Source organism: Anomalospiza imberbis, chromosome 6 (assembly GCF_031753505.1).
Source record: "Anomalospiza imberbis isolate Cuckoo-Finch-1a 21T00152 chromosome 6, ASM3175350v1, whole genome shotgun sequence".
Lineage (NCBI taxonomy): Eukaryota > Metazoa > Chordata > Aves > Passeriformes > Viduidae > Anomalospiza > Anomalospiza imberbis.
In genome coordinates, this window is record NC_089686.1 from 25193166 (window position 1) to 25210944 (window position 17779).

The 17779-nt window shown below is 35.4% G+C and overlaps 1 protein-coding gene across 4 annotated transcripts in view; it reads left to right on the forward strand.

Moving 5' to 3' along the window:
* The window catches only part of RALGAPA1 (Ral GTPase activating protein catalytic subunit alpha 1), a 130229-nt gene that overhangs the window by 102678 nt on the left and 9772 nt on the right, over positions 1-17779 (forward strand). For all 4 annotated transcript variants that reach the window (XM_068192910.1, XM_068192911.1, XM_068192912.1 and 1 more), the window contains one exon: positions 14353-14477. In XM_068192910.1, the coding sequence (XP_068049011.1) occupies positions 14353-14477 (125 nt within the window). The remainder of the gene's footprint in view (positions 1-14352; positions 14478-17779) is intronic.

The following is a 17779-nucleotide window of genomic DNA, read 5'->3' on the forward strand; positions in this document are numbered from 1 at the left end:
AAATAATTACAGATTCAGAATTTCAGTGGATATTTATTCCATTCCTGATGACTACTGTTGTTGCCTTGTCTGATATGATTTCAAGTAAGAGACATGGATGAGTTTTTCATATGACCCCTGCTGTTTTTTCCAGAAGAAAATGCAGTTATTTCTGAAACCTATTTTACTGTTTAGCAGTGAAAACTGTTTTCTTAGTTCAAGCAAGATTGGTAAGGTACAGAATGTGATGTTTGGACTTTCCTGTACTTTGAATTGCTCTGAGTATTCTCCCAGATCCTAGTTTTCTGACAACTTATTTGATATTTTAATAATTATAAATGTGATTGATTAATTAAATGCCTGCATACAATGATATAACATGAAAAACTGAAGATTTTCAAGATGTGTAGAAGTATGATTGTTTTAATGAACTCTTCAGGTATTTTGGGTTTAAGGAATCATCTAACAGTTTCTCTGCACATTGTAAGAAACTAAATATAAGAGGAAAGTCTTGTATCTCTATATATAGAATTCTGTGTATGTGTGTGTCTGTGTGTGTGTGTCTCACTGTAGGTATGCAATGACTGTAATAGCTATATCTTTACCTTTACTCTACTTTTTCTCTGAAGTAATACATCAAATTAATGTATTTTCTTGTGATTTCACAAGTATTTCTGAACAAAAAGAGGCTGTTGTAAGGAAAATTGCTGGGAAAATACCAGAAAGATGTAATACCAGATTACTTGTATGGTCATGAATGGCTGAAGTGCTCAGAATGACAGACCACTAATGCCAAAAAAAAACCAAAATGTACAGTACTTAAATAACTGCTGCATTTAAGAATGTTCATGTTCAAGATTAATGTTTTAATATGTTATACAGAAAATTAGTACAGTTTCAAATATCTTATGTAAAGGAATTGGCACCGTGGCAATGCAGTGTAATAAAATAATCTAAAATAACTTCTCTATGAATAACATCATGCTGAAGTTTGCCCAATTAAAAAAAAAGGCTAAATGAAAAAAGAGCTAAGATTCCAAAGCATAAATTGTGCTATTTATGTTCGTTAAGTATGGTTTGAAATCCTGTCTTAGGGACATCTTGCCTAACTATATATCTCATGCTGCTCAGTAAATGAGAAGATTATTGATTGGCATATGCTGCTTAAATCGATCACCTTGACAGCCAGAATTACAGTAATCTGTCAGTATTAATGACTATCTTTCAAGCCTTGGTACCTCTCCTTTGCTTGTCTCATCATGCCTCAGTTCTGTTTGAAGTGCATTTTCTTGAAACCTCTGGTTTTGTCAGGATAGGTACTTTTGTAAGGTTTTTTGTCCCCTGAGTCCAATTTATTGGCTTGATCATGCAATTAGGGTTAAAATGCAACACCAGGGAGCAAAAGTAGGCAGTGTTCTGAGTAACAATTGGATCTCAGAGGTAGTGCAAGCCTGTTCTCAGCCATCATTTATTAGTTACCTGTTGAAAGAATAGGATTGTTTTGCAATGAATAATTCCAAAGCATCACTTTAAATGCTTTTGATTTTAGCCACTAGAGACAGCTGATTGAGCCAACATTTGTGATAGGCTTTTAAACTCTTGCTTTAGTGTTTGTCATATAGACACTTCAAATAACTGCTAGTGAAATTCTTGCAGATGTGTGTACCAAGCTGCTGTGTTTGCTACATTTTCATGTAGTGTATATAATTTCACAAAATTTCACTTGGTTTTCATGTATTTTTAATGTGAGGAGTAAGTGGAAGTGTGACATTATGTTGTTGATCACAACTCCTTGAGTGTGATCATCCAGACAATTCCTGATCCACCGAGTGGTCCATCCATCAAATCCATGTCTCTCAAATTTAGGAACAAGGATATCAGTGTCAGGTGCTTTGCACAGATCCAGGTAGATGACATCAGTTACTCTTGGCTCATGTACCACTGCTGTAACACTGTTGTAGAAGGCCAGCAAATTTGTGCATTTGTCCTTAGGACAGCCACGTTGGCTGTCTCAAATCACCACCTTATTTCCCAGAGTGTCTTAGTGTAGTTCCCAGAAAGATCTGCTCCATGACCTTTGCAGGCATTAAAGTGAAACTGCCTGGCATGAAGCACATGTTAAAGGGGTACAGTTTAAGCACATGTGTTAATAGTGCTGTTGTTATCACAAGATATCTACACCATATTTCAGTCAGCAGTACAGCTTTATTTATTAGCTACTTTTCTGTAATGAAATGTATAAGACTCTCTTGAAAGTGGTAAAAACACAAAATATAAAGTTAGCAAAACTGATTGACTGTAGTAATGTTGTTTTCTATTAATAATTGCACTTATAAAGACCTGAGTGCTCTGTTGATGTTGTAGACACTTATGGGGGAGACTCAAATATTTTTGTACTGTTTGGAAAAATATATTCTAGATTCTTTTACTTCTACATTCTTTCGTAAATATAATTTACCCATCTGAAGGAGAAATATTGGTTCTACTGATTTCTCAAAAATATGGGTAGGCTTATGCTGGTGGCATTCTTATTTAGGATAGAAGGAGGGCAGTGAGCTAGCCTGAAAAGCAGTGACCTGCTTTATCAGCCTCTAGAACTTGTGAGTCTGGATATGTCAGTACAGATCCCCCGAGGGAAGGGAATTTTTCTTGTTGCAACATATTTTTAAGGGAGGAAATTTTTGCGTGCTGTTAGCTGAAAGTTAGTAGTGGAATCACTCTTTCATTATAAAATGTGTTTTTAAAGTCTACAAATCCCTTTTTAAAAAATAAATTTTGCAGGGAGAAGGCTACAAGTCCTTAAACTGGAATGAAAAAGATAAACTAATCCAATGTTACGCAGAGTTGATTGCCTTGTGTGTAACACAAAGTGACAGGTTTTTTGTTAATACCTACTTAACCTTATTAATTAATTAAACATTTTGGGTAACAAAAGCCCTTTGTTAAAAATGTTAAGACTCTTGCCCCCTTAAGGTGTTAAAATTCATACAGATTTCTTTGATAGCTCTCAGAAGTCTGTGAATAAAAGCCTAGAAGATAAACAATTTTTCCTGACATTCTAAGATGCAAAGAAATAATTTAAAACTATTTAAGCCCTGGTTTTACATTGCAATAAACAGCATTGTGTATTGGTTTAATCCTTTTCTTTTCATAAATTCACCCTCATAACAGATAAGGGATGTGCAAACAACTTGCAAGGCTTATATTTTAAAACACTAAAAGCCATGTATATATAAAAATAAGTATGTGGCATTCCATATGGTTGATTCTTATATTTAAATTGGTGGGAAGTGTGGGAGATTATTTATAACAACCAAAATTGGCAAAACCGTAATGGTTTTGAGATAGAGTAATGTTTTGGGGTGAGTTGAATAAGTTATTGGCAAACTGTTTCTGCATCATTCTGCATATGGTAATCAAAACAGTTGGGGCATGCTTTTCAGTGCCAACAGAGGGATTAGAAGATCATAGGTACCAAAAAAAATAGATTAATAGAAACTAGCACATTGGCTGGCTTCGTCCTCCTACAGGTCTGTATTTCAGTTACTGGAAAGGGGCTCATATATAACATCTAGCAGTATATGGAAATATCTAGCTGGAGATGGAATGCACTTCATGTAAAAATATTCACCAGTGTCAAAATTATAACAAAAAAGATTGTAGTTTATTTTGTATTTGCCATGTAGTAGAAAAATGGAATAAGCTAACATAAAGCAAGGATTAAAAGTTAGTGTTACAGTAATTGGAGTTACCATATGGCAATCCGAAGGACGTGAGTCCTAATCATAGCCTGGCCAATCAAATTAATCTCAATATACTTTCTAGACATTGAGAAAATAGTTTAATTGCCGATTAGCTGCAGCTGAATAAATCTATGGGTCACAAATACATCTATCTCCTTCTGAATGCTTCTCCTCCCAAAGACAGAAGAATGCATGCTATTAGAAAATCGTTTAATTTCAGCTTGCTAAACCATAGTTACCATCCATCTGTTCATGCCAATTGTGGAAAAAGGTCAGTTTTCAGCAAAGCCATGCACTTCACAGAAGGTATGTGAAGTGAAATTTCACAGGGGACATGATGGATCCTGATTCCTAGTGATAAACCTTAGGGGCCAGGAGGGTTGGCATATGGTTCAGCATGATATGAAGGCTTGGGTTCCCTGGCTTCACTTCTTTGGCGTGGAACTGATAAAACCTGGCTCTTAAGTATTGTTTCACTGGACACCAATCATGGGCAGCAGGAACTGCCCACTTAACTCTCTGTGGGAAGGAAGCCCAGGCTGTGTTCACAATAGTACCATTGTAGTGCTGCAGACTGCTCTCAACAGCTTGACGGCATTAGGGAGGAGAGCGATTAGCTACTTTGCTAATTGCTGTTCAAAATATTAATAAAAAGGGAAATAACTGAAAATTAATATTTGTTTCCTTCATTTAAATAGAAGCCTGACTTTGAGTTTTTAAAATCATTCTTAAAATTGACTTAAGCCCTCCAAAGAGGCTTATAAGTAGATTATCTGCTACTGGTAGTGCAGCAACCCAAGATAAAGAGAAAACATTCTCATCAACTATAAAATTTTTAAAAGGTAAAAAGGTAAATTCATTAAAGTACAGATTGGAATTAATGACAGAATTTCTCATTAGAGAAGTTGCCTTTGTTACTAGTAGTGTGGTATGGAAAATGAATACATACCTGTATGTGTAGTCTTTTTACTGGACAGTATTTAATATTAATATAATTTTTATTTGTAATTTTGCAGTTTGGAGTTATTTCTTCATGAAAATGCATTTGCTGTTTTTCTAATCAATTAATATGTCTGTATATGCAGAGAAGGTATTTAAAGTAGAAATTTAAATACTTGAATGTATGAAAACAGTGAGCTTAAGCATTCATGCTAATACCAGAGAGTAAAGAATTAGTTTTGTTTCTGTATTCTTTACACCTATCAATCTTAATTACTTGAGTTAAAACTGATGTAATGCCGGATTTTAGAATGAGGATGAATTCCTCTCCCAACATCAGGAATTAGTTTGTGGGGTTGCAGTTCCCCTCTGGCCTATGGTATTCCTCATTTGTTGCAGTCATCACTTCAGCCCAAACCTTAGCATCTTTTGTTGGTATGTTTGGTACAACAGCTTTAGTAAATTTCAATCCCATGGCCGGTGGCCCTGTGCCTCCCCTGCTGCCTCCTGCAAACCCACAGCTGCCAGGTGACCGCAGGAGCAGCGCTCCATCACTCCAGAGAGAGCCTAAAGCAGTGGCAGCTGTAATGGGCTTCAAAACAATTAGCACAACATACCTTATGGATTCATTGATTCCCATCTTGGATACATTAGTAAGACAAATCCTCCCTGTAAGTTGGAGTGGGAATTCTGCCTGCATATGGGCTTCAGCAGTGTTTTTTTCACTATTTTGTTTTCATGTCCATAGCCTGTTACTAAAACATGGATGAGTGTAGTATTTTTAAATACTATCATTATTCTTCTAACCACCCAGGCAAAGTTGTGCTGGGGTATTCATCCTTCCATCCTGGTAGCCATTTGATCTTACTTTTTAACTTCATGCTAAAATGTAGTTCAGGGTTTGTAGAACCAGCAATACACTATAAATGGTACCAAAACTGATGCTTTCTGCTATATGTTAGTATTAGTATGCTCCTGCTATATTTCAAGCAGATAATTCATTGAATGCCCATTCTTCCTCTTACTGCAGAGTAGATTATATTTAAGTCAAGATTAATGGATAGATTCTGATGTTAAACCCCAGTCTCTTGAGCCTTTCGTTCCCTAGAGGCATATAGTGCATTAGTTTAAGCCAATGGGCTGCTTATCATAGATACTCTGACACTGTCTTAAATGACAGTTTACTGTACTTTGTAGCTGCTTACTCTGGTAATAAAATCACTATATTGTGTTCTTGATAATTACAATATTAAATAGAAACTTAATTGGATTACTGCACATTTAGATACAGATAGTTCTTAAGTAATTGTCCACTGTAAAATTTCTGATACTTATTTTTTCTCTCATGCAGTGTGTTCTGTCAGAGTCTAAGCTTAATATGTAGTTCAGTCACCTTAGATGAAAAAGTGCTGAAAAGACATCTGCAGTGGGATTTTTTGGTGCAAATGAGTATCTTATCATACAGGATTTCACTTGAACCTTTGTTGGTTTTTGAATCCTTCCATAAGATGTTCCTATTTGCCAAAGTCCTTAAAATAAAATAACTTCTGGGTTCTACGGAGTTGAAGATTTCGATAAGTAGTCTTAATTCAGATATTTTTCCCCTTAATTTTGAAATTCTGTGAAGTCTGTCATTTTTGCTGCCTAAGCAGATGAACAGAATTAGAGTTAATTCAGTAAATATATTTTTCTATTATTATCTTAAAAAGAACCCAAACTTTTTATATAATTAGTTTTTATGTACTTTATATTCTAAAGAATATACTGAAATTAAAATTTATTTTAGGTTCAGTTCACTTGCACTTTAATTCTACGTATCTTTATAAGCTTTCTGTAAAGGACCTTGGTGCAGAGTGGTTACATTTTTCATTTCATAATTGAGTGTTTTAAGTGGTTAAGCGTAGTCCAAATTTTATCCAATTCCAGCTTGTGTTAATGGTGCTCCAATCACACTGCCTTAGCACCTGTTATGGATTTTGAGTCATCTGGCAGCCCATGGGACTTAGATAAAGAAGTACCAGGTGTCCTGCCTGTCTCTTAATTGAGACGCAATGTAAACAATATAGACTTGGCAATATGGTTATAGAAATGGATTAAAGCCCAGCTTTGTCTGCACTGATGAATCACAGCTTTTTCTTCCTAGAAGATGTTATAAACCACTGATGAATTTAGTGAGCTGTAAGATTTTGTGTAACAGCATAAATGTAAACACTGCATCAAGGATTTTCCTAGAAGGACAGTTTTGCAGCATGTTAAATGTGTTGAGTTTTTAAATGAAAATGTAAGCATCAAGTAGAATTTCTTGCAGTAATTTAGCAATTTTGAAACCACCCACACTGTAAAAATTAAGATTCTTACATAAATTCAGATAAAGTCAATGCCTATCAATATGTAGTATGTTGGTAAACTAGGCAGACAGCAATACCATTTACTTGGAAACACTCAGTGGCTGCAACTTTATCTAGCCTACACTTACCTTGCAGGACTTTTAACCATATAACCATGGAGTATATATAATGTAAATTATCTCCTTTAACTGTAAGATAAGCAATCTTAAATTAAAAATGTCCTCCAAATGGCAAAAATGCCTGATAACATTTAACTTATCACAGATTTATTTAACTGTTCAATAGTATAAAAACTTAAAAGCAATTTCTATTATATTTATTCAAAGGATGATGCAACTATGTTTTGGAAACAACTAGCAATATTTGGAATGACAGAATTAGTCTGTATAAATTTATCTATTATATATTCCCTTATTTTCTTCATGAAGAAATATGCCTAAGAAATTGCCTCAAAAAGCCCTTTGCAGTTACAGCTCGAGTTGAAAAAGAATGTCATTAAATATGTTAGATAATACATTTTAGGCTTGCTTAAATTCTAAAGTCTTGGTCTGTTACTTGTTTTTCATATACATTCTCATTTTATTAGTGAGATATCTATATTAATTAGTAGATTGTAACATATACATTACTTATTAAAATTATTTATTTGGGATAATTATAGAGCCCCTTCTGCAGGTTTAAAATGTTTTCACCAAATGCAACATACTAGTTTACTTTTGAAATACATTTTTCATTTCTCTGAGGTTTATAAAGAGCTGTCTTGAAAAAGTGTTTCAGTAGGAAAAAATCACCTTAAAAAACTATAAAATTTTTAATGCTTTCACCTGCTTAGTAGTATCAAGAATAGTAATTTTTTTCTTCTTTTTCACCTAAATAACGTGGGTGAGATATGAAGAGAATGAACTGAATTCTGCCTTATGAATCATTGGTGTTGTGGCTAAGTCCAGTTGTATGTGCAGAAGCTTCTTTCATTTACAGCATAGCTCTGTAAACAGATGCACCTAGCTAAATATTTATTTGCCATTTTCAATATTGAGAGTCTTTGAGAAACACAAAAGAACCCAGACTGACTTTGAGATACCAAGGTGACTTGAGTAAACAGAAGATGCAGCTGGAAGAAAAAAACTCTCTTTATTTGTATACTGTGCAAACTAGATGTGGAAATTACTGAAATGCAGTAAGTAGGGAACACCATGATACCACTTCTACAGAGTCACTTTTCAGAATATAAGAGAACTTTAACTATTCCTCTCAGTTGATACTGATCACCCACTTACATACAAAATGCTGCTACTTGCAGGGCTTCCAGCACTGGATCAATAGCAGCCCAACTTACATCCTTAACTCTAAGAGCCAACAAAGACTACAAATTGCTGTGACTCAGTGTGAGTTCAGCTGGTTTGACAACCACTGCACAGTCTCTTCTTTTAGAGTGAGATTTCCCAGAAAAAAATTCCGTTTCTGTGATGTGTGGGGGTTTTGTCTCGTCTTCCTGTAGAAGTCAAATTCTGCTGGAACTAAGTTTTCCTTTCAGCTTAAAACCTTGATCCTAACCTGTACTTGTTATCTTTATAGGGGAGGCCATTCTTCTTTCACACTTTGATGTAAGGAATTGAAATTTACTAGGAAAAATGTGCCAAATAAAATCAATTCTATCATCATTTTAAGTATCTCAAACTGTAGCCATTCATTCTGTGGGATTTGCACACCTTTTCAGGCCAGAGAGCAAAAAACTTAAAATCTCCTACCAACATATGCTTTTCACTGTGCTTCACTGTGTCTTTTTTACTTTGGTCCCTAATATCCTAGGAACATTTTTGTATGTTGACCATACTACAGATTTGGGGGTTTTTTTTCCTATAAAAAATGATATGTGCTTCTAAATTTGCTGAGGGGGGAAATATAATAAACAAGAGAGTTCCTTATTGTAGGGCTGTTCTTAAAATATTGTTGATGTCTTTTATGTAAATTGTGTATATATGCAATTTAAAACATCTTGCAAGTGTCCATTTATCCTACAAGAAAGTATCTCTGGGCATAGGAGTTTCATTTTCCAGGTAAGGATGGAGCAGCAGTTCAGTTTCTGCTTGTCTTAAATTATTTTCCAAATGCCTGGCAAACAAAGTCATACTCTCCACAATCATATCAATATATATTGACTTCTTAGATGATTTTGCTAACAGTTGGAACTGCCAGGGATGCAGCTGTACATGTATTTCTGAGAGGAGTTTGTAATTTAACCTGAAAAAATCCATCTTGCTATTTGGAAATGCGTGTTCTAGCTTTTTTCCTAAGAGGTATTTCAAGGCAATCATTAAAACCCTGTGTTTTTTGCCTAGCTCTGGAAACAAAGCATCTACATACCAATATACAGTTATATCATGGTATACTGCACATATATACAAATACACAAGTATGAGGAGGGAAGATTTATGAATAAAGCTTTCATAGAAGTGTCTTACTTTGACACTGCTGAAATTTTTCTTTGTTTCATAAAGTAAGATTTCTTCTTATTCACAGGAAACACACATGCTCATCTATATAGTCTAATCATTATGGTACTTTCTTGGGAGAGGAGAGTCCCTGGATAGGAACTTTCCAGTCCGTGCTCAGGAAACATTTGTTATCAAATGGTTTTTGGAGCATGTGGTAGAATTTCTTCTCCAACCCGTTTGAGAATCTAACACTTGGTTGTTCTCGTAGTAGGTAGAATACATAGTTGTGAAGTGCTATATCCTTAAATAAAGTTTTGGAAATCTGATTCCATGTTTAAACTTTCTTTTTTTTTTTTTTTTCCAGCTTCAGGTTAATGTCATTTTAGGATTGGTATTCTGCCAATGACTGTAGCAGTAATCATGCCTCCACTCCTTAACTAAAAAATACTTGATATATTTATTGTAATGCATTTTAGTCAGCTGTAAAACTGAGAAGTGTGAAGAAGGATGGAAAGCAAAAGTCATAGCAAAGGGAGAGTTGGGGGGGATGGGAGGGGGGTGGAATTGTTTGTGGACACTTGTGGAGACCTGATGCTACACATAAGCCACATAGAAGAAAGTACAAAAGTGCCTTTCCAAAAAGGTCAAGATTAGTGAGAGTGACTGCATTAACTGACTGGAGGTGAGTGGTTTTGGTAAAATGGATGGAATAGGTATGGACTATAAGGTTCAAATTAGTAGCCTGCATTTGCACTAGGGAGTGACAGACTGATGGCAGTATCTGAGAGAATGCACCATCTGAGTAGTATATCCAGAAAGTGGATTCTGCAGTGCTCTGAGTAGATTATGAAAGGATTAAAAATGCATTTATTTAGGCCAGAGAAAAGGATATGGCAGTAACTGAGATGTGAGGTAAGAGCCTAGGTAATTTGTTCAGATAGATGGCTAGAAAAAGTTTTAGCTTAGATTATGTATAAAGAGTCTGCAAGATGTAGATGTATTTTGCCATAGGAATCTAAACTTGGAAGTGATACAATCAACAGAGATGGAGAGCTATTAGGTGAAGACATGAAATGATGTTTTTCAGAAAGATTGGGCATAAGTAGGTGATCTGACAGCCAGGCTTTCAGTGCTTGTTCCCAAGTGCAAACCAACAGGTCTAATAATGGAAAGTACAGTATTTTCAAGTAATAGCTCTTTTCAGATAACTATTAATAGAAATAATTATGGATTTAGAGAATAAGTTAAAGGGAGCCTAATGTAAATGAAATATTAGCTGGAGTGACTACAACCTGAGTGGCCAATAAAGATATTATTCCTAAATTTTTCTGGTACTGATTCTATTTTTTAGAAATTCTGAAAAAGTATAATGAAGTAATTAGATTTTTTTGTTATGCTTTTTGCAGTTATGCATCTGCAAGTTTTTAGCTGACACATTTGGGCAAGTGCCTGCATAATTAATGTATATCGTACATTTTTATTCATTCTGTTTTGTTCCAGTTAGCACCTTGTTCAGAAGCAAACAGCTCACAATACTGTTGTTTAAGTGTTTTGTCACTCTCTGTGCCAGTCTTTCTCCATTGGTTTGTCTGTGCATCCTTCCCATTCCATCTTAATTGCTGATGCCAGTGGCAACATCCACTCGAAGTAAGAATACAGCTTGCATTGCCCTATTATTAGTAGCCATTGAGTTTGTATGTGCCACTCAATCTGTAAGTGCTAATAAGTCTTTCCTAGAGAGCAGTGTTTTAAGGAAATAAATGTCTAGCCTATTAGAAGTGATGTAGAAATCAGCTGCCATGGGTTTATGGTCACTCTTGCAGACAGTTGCATTCAAATACAGTGTAGAACTAGATTATCTTAGCCACAAAAGCATATAGAATTGGAGTTTCAAAATTACTAATTGGAGTTTCAAAATTGAGAACATACTCTGTTCTCAAAATATAAATGAATAGAAGATAAAAGTATCCCATCTATGCAGTCTCTAATACAGAAACAGAGTTCTTCTGGGGAGAGTGTATAATTTCTTAGTGTGGAGTAGAGCAAGCTTTGGATTTGGTGTTCACCTGAGATTTTTGTTTTGTTTTGTTTTGTTTTTAAGGTGGGTTATGTTTTTAGCAAGCTGCAGATGGTTTTATGGATTGTTAGGATGAGCAGCAACCCAGCTAGCTGAATTACTTTTCTCTTGGTGTACTAAGTGTGCATTTGAATTAGACTTCGAGAACTGATATAAGCATATCCTCTTCACGGTGTAACAAAAACATCATTATCGTCCTCAATCAGCATCTATCTCAAGACTTCTGTATTTGATTAGGAGATTGTACCAAGACTAGAGAAAAAGAATGTCCTTGTCATGTTCAAAGCAGTAACTTTCCTTCATTTTGCCTTATTTGTGTATAAGCTTTGGATATAATAGGATAAACTAAAAGGTTTCCTTTAGAGACCTCTGAAAGTAGAGCATTTTAAAAGCAAGTAGGTGTCTCTACCCTACTTTTTCATGAAACATTTTACCCATTCAAACAGACTTTCAAAAACAGCTTGTTTTGATAGCAGCCTGCTCTCCTGTGGGCCTTCAGCCTTTGCTTCCTGGCAGCACCTTTGGTGCGAAAAGAGAGTGATCAATTGGGAGACTATCAGTGCCAGCATGCATAGAGTGATAAGTTAACACACCACTGGGAATTTCTAGGGCCCACCAAGATACTTCACTTCTAATGTGCTAACAAGCTCATTTTTCTACCTCTTGCCTCTTCAGTTATTTTTTTTTTCTCAGAAGAGCTTAGAAGTTGAGTGCATCAGGCATAATGAAAAGCTCTGTAGGAGGGAGAAGCAATAACCCCATTTTTCCCTTTTCAGCCAAATAGAAAATTAGTTTCTGGTAATACACAAAGGCCAGTATTTTTTGTGCAAGGGGCACTGCTGTGAATCAAAGGACTCTATTAACTGCAGAAAATTCAGCAGCTGTGAATCTCCCCCAATGAAAAAAGTGCTTTTCAACAAGTTGTGAGATACGTAGTATTATTTAGACTTCAACCATCAGTTTCATCCTCTACCACTTATACATAGCCTCTTAAAAACTGTGCTATATTACTGTCCTCTGTTCAGGTTCAATACTGTGTTTATCCCCCAACCTAAGAATCGTTACAATGGGAGATTTTGTATTTTCTCTTGTCCCAGTGCTTCTATTTTAGCTTCACCAAACTGAGGCTTCTGCTGTGGTTCAGCTGTCTCTGGATTCAGAAAGAATTCAGAGTACAGATTTTGGAGGGAAAACTGTTTCCCAGTTTCACTATGTAACCAAGTTGTGGTCTAAGGCAATATGATAGAAATAATTTTATTCACTGAAACTTGTTTCTAGATAATATATTCCCTATATTTTTTCATATTTAGATAGATTGTAAAATTACAGTAAGTATTGTAGAGAAAAAATGGCAAAAAAATGAGTAGGAAGAGTTCTGTAATTGTAGAAATACAGTTTTGTAAGATAACATGAAGATTATTGTTTCTAACTTTCATTGGATGTCAGGAATTTTATTGCTTATCATAACTGAAAATAGTATCATTATTTTAAATGTTATCACTAGTAATTAAAAATGCTTATCACGTAATACAGTTTTTATGTTTCGATTGCTAAAAAATATGTGCAATGTGAGTATTATCTCCATTTCACAGGTGGTGAAATTGAGTCAGAAAGATGGTTTTCTTCACTGTCCCTGATTCCCCCAAAAAGAGCAGCAGACCTGAAATAAGACCCCAGAATTTTAAAGAAACCTATTTTGAGTGCATTCCTCCAACTCAGCATGCTGATTTGTTTGGGGTATTTTTTTGGAAAACAGAACTATGCAAGGAGAAAATTATTTCACTATCTGCAAATAAAATATGAAAAAAAAAAAAGGGCACAAGCGTGAATGCCAGGGAAAAATTCTGATTGTTCTGCGTTTGTGTAAGATAGCTGGAGAAGGTTTCCCTCATTCAATAAACTGAGTCCAGCTGGAGGACTCTGAAAGTTGTGTGAGAAAAGGTTAACTGATTTCTCAGTTCAGCAACTATACAACATGAAGTCAGCATGGTGGTTTTTCTTGATAATTGTATGTTGCTGCCTGCTGCTCTAGATTTTGACAGCCATTTCCATAGTTGCTTTCATGAACAGCAGAAATATTCTCTCTTTTTCTCGCTCTCTCTGTGCTAACAGCACAATCGGGCCTGCTGGAACAAGAAGCATGGAGAGGTTTCTTCAAAAACAACAACACTTCAAGATACCAGTCTCTTGTCAGTAATATTGGAGGGGGAGAACACAGGAAAAAATAAGAAGTACAGTATTTTACTGTCAGTGCCCTGTCAACACCCTGTTAACCAGTATTTAAGGGTCCTGTGGATTCTTTACAGATATTCTTGCTTGTTTTAATGACATAATAGAGAAGGTGTTTTTCCCAATACTGAAATTTCTTTATATATGTCTTAAATGCGTGTGTGTTTAGGGATTATGAAAGCAGTTTATTATGGAAAAGTGCAAAGTAATTTATTTTGTTAATGCCAAGGTATGTTTCATGCTACATGTCCTGAAAATTGAAATGTTTTTATATTTAATTGTGACTGGAATACAGGCAAATTAGTTACTTAAGAGAGTACTTAAGTTGTTGCTATTTGTAAACAATTTCAGGAAGTTCTGCATCAAACATGAAAAGAATACAGTTGAACCATAAGGTTTACATTAATCTTATGTATCTTACACTTAATATTATGTCAATGCATCACACAATAGCACAGTCATATAAAGAATTAAAAATAAGTGTGTACACTGAAATACATGATATGTATTTAACAAAAACAATAATTCTGAATTACTAGGCAATGATATTTAGCAGTTACAGTGTATGATATAAATTCATCCTTAATTCTTGGCTAACTCAGTTATGAGGAGAGAGCACGATACCTGCAAACAATTGTTCAACATCATCTAGAGCCTACAACATTTGAAGATTTTGCTGCTCAGGTTTTCTGTCCAGCACCTTATCACCATTTGCCCTCAGAGACGGGTAAGAAGAAACAAACAGTTCTTATAAAATCTTAAATTTGAAATGCAGTATCCTTACTTATAAAGACTAAAAATTCAGACCTTTGCACATCATGAAAAGTTACCATTAACTGGAAAGAACATACATGCTTGAGAACACAGGCAAAGTTGACTTTAAATCTTCATTCTGTTTTCTGGCATCATAAGCCAATACCTGGCATTAAGATTTGGCAAGATGCTTTAATATAGCAACCAGACTCTGTATTTTTATCACAATCCCCTATATAAAGTCTGCTTGGAAACGTTGGTACTGTCATCTAGGCTGGTTCAGGTAGAAACATTTTTAAGTGCACCTTCCTCATAAGAAAGTTTCAAGGCTCGCTACATGTTTAGAATGTAAAGTTTTAAACTGAAAGTCTGGGCCTTGCAATCTTAATTTTGTTTCCATGTTATTAGTCATAAAGTTGGTTTTAAGGTAGTTTTTACTTTCCAGTAAAATACCTGTTTTATAAGAGGATGCTGCATTTTTTTGTTACTAATAAGAAAATCGGTAAAAGAAAATGAGTAACTCAAGGCCTTCCTGTTCTGACATTTCTTGAACTCCTTATGATTATTTCATTATTTTATTTCCCCTCTTTTTAGATCATTAAATATCAGTTCTGTTTATCTGAAGGTAAGACAAAGTGTCCAAAAAAACCCTTTGTTCCTCTTACTTTTACTAGAGCACTAAGCTTGTAACCAAATTGTATGCAAACTTTCCTTGTTGCCCTTGTTCACACTAAAAAGAATTTCACACTGATTGAGAAATGACCACTACATCTTCTAAAAGTGTTAGTCTTTTACTAACCTCAGGTCTGCATGAAGCACTAACACTGGTTCTGGGATTAAGGTAACTAATGATAGAGACAGTTGTTGAATGAGTAACACTTTATTGTGTTGACCTTTGTTTCTCAGCATGAACAAGTAGTACTGGATGGCAGTGGTGTGTTTTGTACCCTGTACTGTCTTTCATTGATGTTGTAAGACTTTTTGCAGTGATAACCTAGGAGAAGAGGAGAATATGTAACACTTGAAATCCCCTGTTCAGAAAAACATTATTTAATGATAATCAAAGTGCTTCCATGGAAAAACTGTAAATATAAATGAAATAAATTTTGTAAGAATAGTTTGGCAAGTTGTTATCTGAAAATTTGTTTCTCAATTCCAAAATATATACAGAAATCAATTCTGAATTATACAAGAATTATGATATGACTACAGAAAGAACAACTGAGATATGTTAAAATGTTGAGGCTCCTTTACTTTAAAATACAAACAATAACTAGAAATGAGGTGCAGTTTCAAAGTATAATAAGTGGTATAATTATGCTAATGGAAATAGTTGAGACCAAAGGTAAACAAAATTAAAAGTAAGTAATTTAATTAATGCAGTATAAAAATTAGTAATATAATTTAAAGTATGAAAACATTTGAACAGGAAAAACTGTAACTAGAAACATTAAAAACAAACAAACATTAAAAACAATAACCAGGGATACCAGTCCTTTCCACATTTCCTGTCAAGGGACCTAGTGAATATTCAGCACCAGACACTTTGTATAGCTAGTATATATTCTACATTCTAGTGCACTTGTTGAAGTTCTGCCCATTCCTTTTAAGAAGTCTCATTCCAAGCTAAGTTGTTCTGCTCTCTTCCTCTAATTCATTCTTTCAGGGTGAAGCAAGGCTGCTTTTCTGTGCTAGTTCGGTGCATCAGAGTACACTTCTCTACAGTGGCAATTCTAAACTGTGTTCTTTTTAAATTGGTATTCTCTAGCATGATCTGAAAGGAGGTTATTATTTTTTAGAAACTTGATTTTAACTTAACCTTTCTATCAAAGTTAATAATTTTCTGTAGGAATCTCATTAATAGGAGCTTGTGATGTGTTTCACATCTGCACACATGCATTTGTGTGTCTGCATACCACCTGTCCTGGGTGCCACATTCTTCTGGACCTTGCACTGTGCAGTGGGAGTGATCAAGACATCAGTGTCAGGAGCAGGCAGCAGCTTCCTAGGACAGACATGCAGCACAGTGTGACCCAGCATCAGAGTCAATCAGCCTGCCCCCACGTCTGCCTGACTCTGAGCTTGCATTTCAGCCAAGGGAAGCTGGGGATGCTCTGGCAGTCCTGCTTGCAGCCTGATCCCTGTTCCATCCAGGGCTCCTGGAACTCGATACACTGCTCCAGCACAGGTGCCTGGAGTAGCACCAAACCATCTGCCTCCAACCTGACTCTAGAGGGCACAAATCCTAAAGCCTGAGAATATAAAATATTCTCAGGGGGTATAAAATAACACTGCAGTCACCTGCCAGAAAGGTCACCCCAGGGCTTGGGGTTAGCCTGGAAACCACTGGTTTCCTGTTCTAGCAGAGGCAGGCCTGTGAGCTATGTTGCTGCAGATGACCCAAATTTCTGAGGGACTGTGATCCCAAAGAAGAGTTTATCAGCAATGCTATTGAAAAAATAGATACCCCTAAATTTCCAGCGGCCCTGCAACAGGTGAATTTCTTAAAAGAGCTACAGAGCACTGAACTGTACCAGGATTACACACAGGAGTGGTGCTGGAGTCCTGCCTGGCAATCCACATGCATTCATCACCTTCAAGGTGACTCAGAAAAAATCTTATGGGCTCCCAGCCAGATGTGTCCATGTCATCTGAAAATTTCTAACCAGCCTCTAAGAATACATCACATTTTTAAAATACAAAATATTTCATTCATGTATGGAGCTTCTTTTAATAAAAAATTACCAGAAGAGACTAAGAAAAAAAATCCACATTTTAGATATTATAGACATAATTATTTTATTGGATCATGATCTCCATGATTACAACTTCTGAATATGTTTAATTTATAAAATGCTCTTTTTTATAAAAAATATAATTTTTCATCTAAGAAAGATGTTAGAAATCATGAGTCTGCTACAGCCCATCACCAGGTGTTATATTTTGTTGTTGTTTTAATCCTTGGCCATTTTATTCATTTGAGCTATGAGAATCAGAGCAAACAGAGAACATGCCATTCAGTTCATGTGTTTTCTCAGATGGACTTATTTTATCAAAGGCTCAGACATCAGCAAAAGCTGTTTCCTTTTTTATTGTGACTGCTCTTCAGTACAATGTGATTGTGGCAGCTGCTGTTATATCTAGAAGTTTAGTTTGCCCTGTCAAAATATCTGACAAGTCCACCTTTCTATGTGTAGGAACCTGACTAGTATAGTGAATGCGTACATTTAAAGAAATTGAGATTTACCTGTACTTAATCACAGAATGCAATTCAGT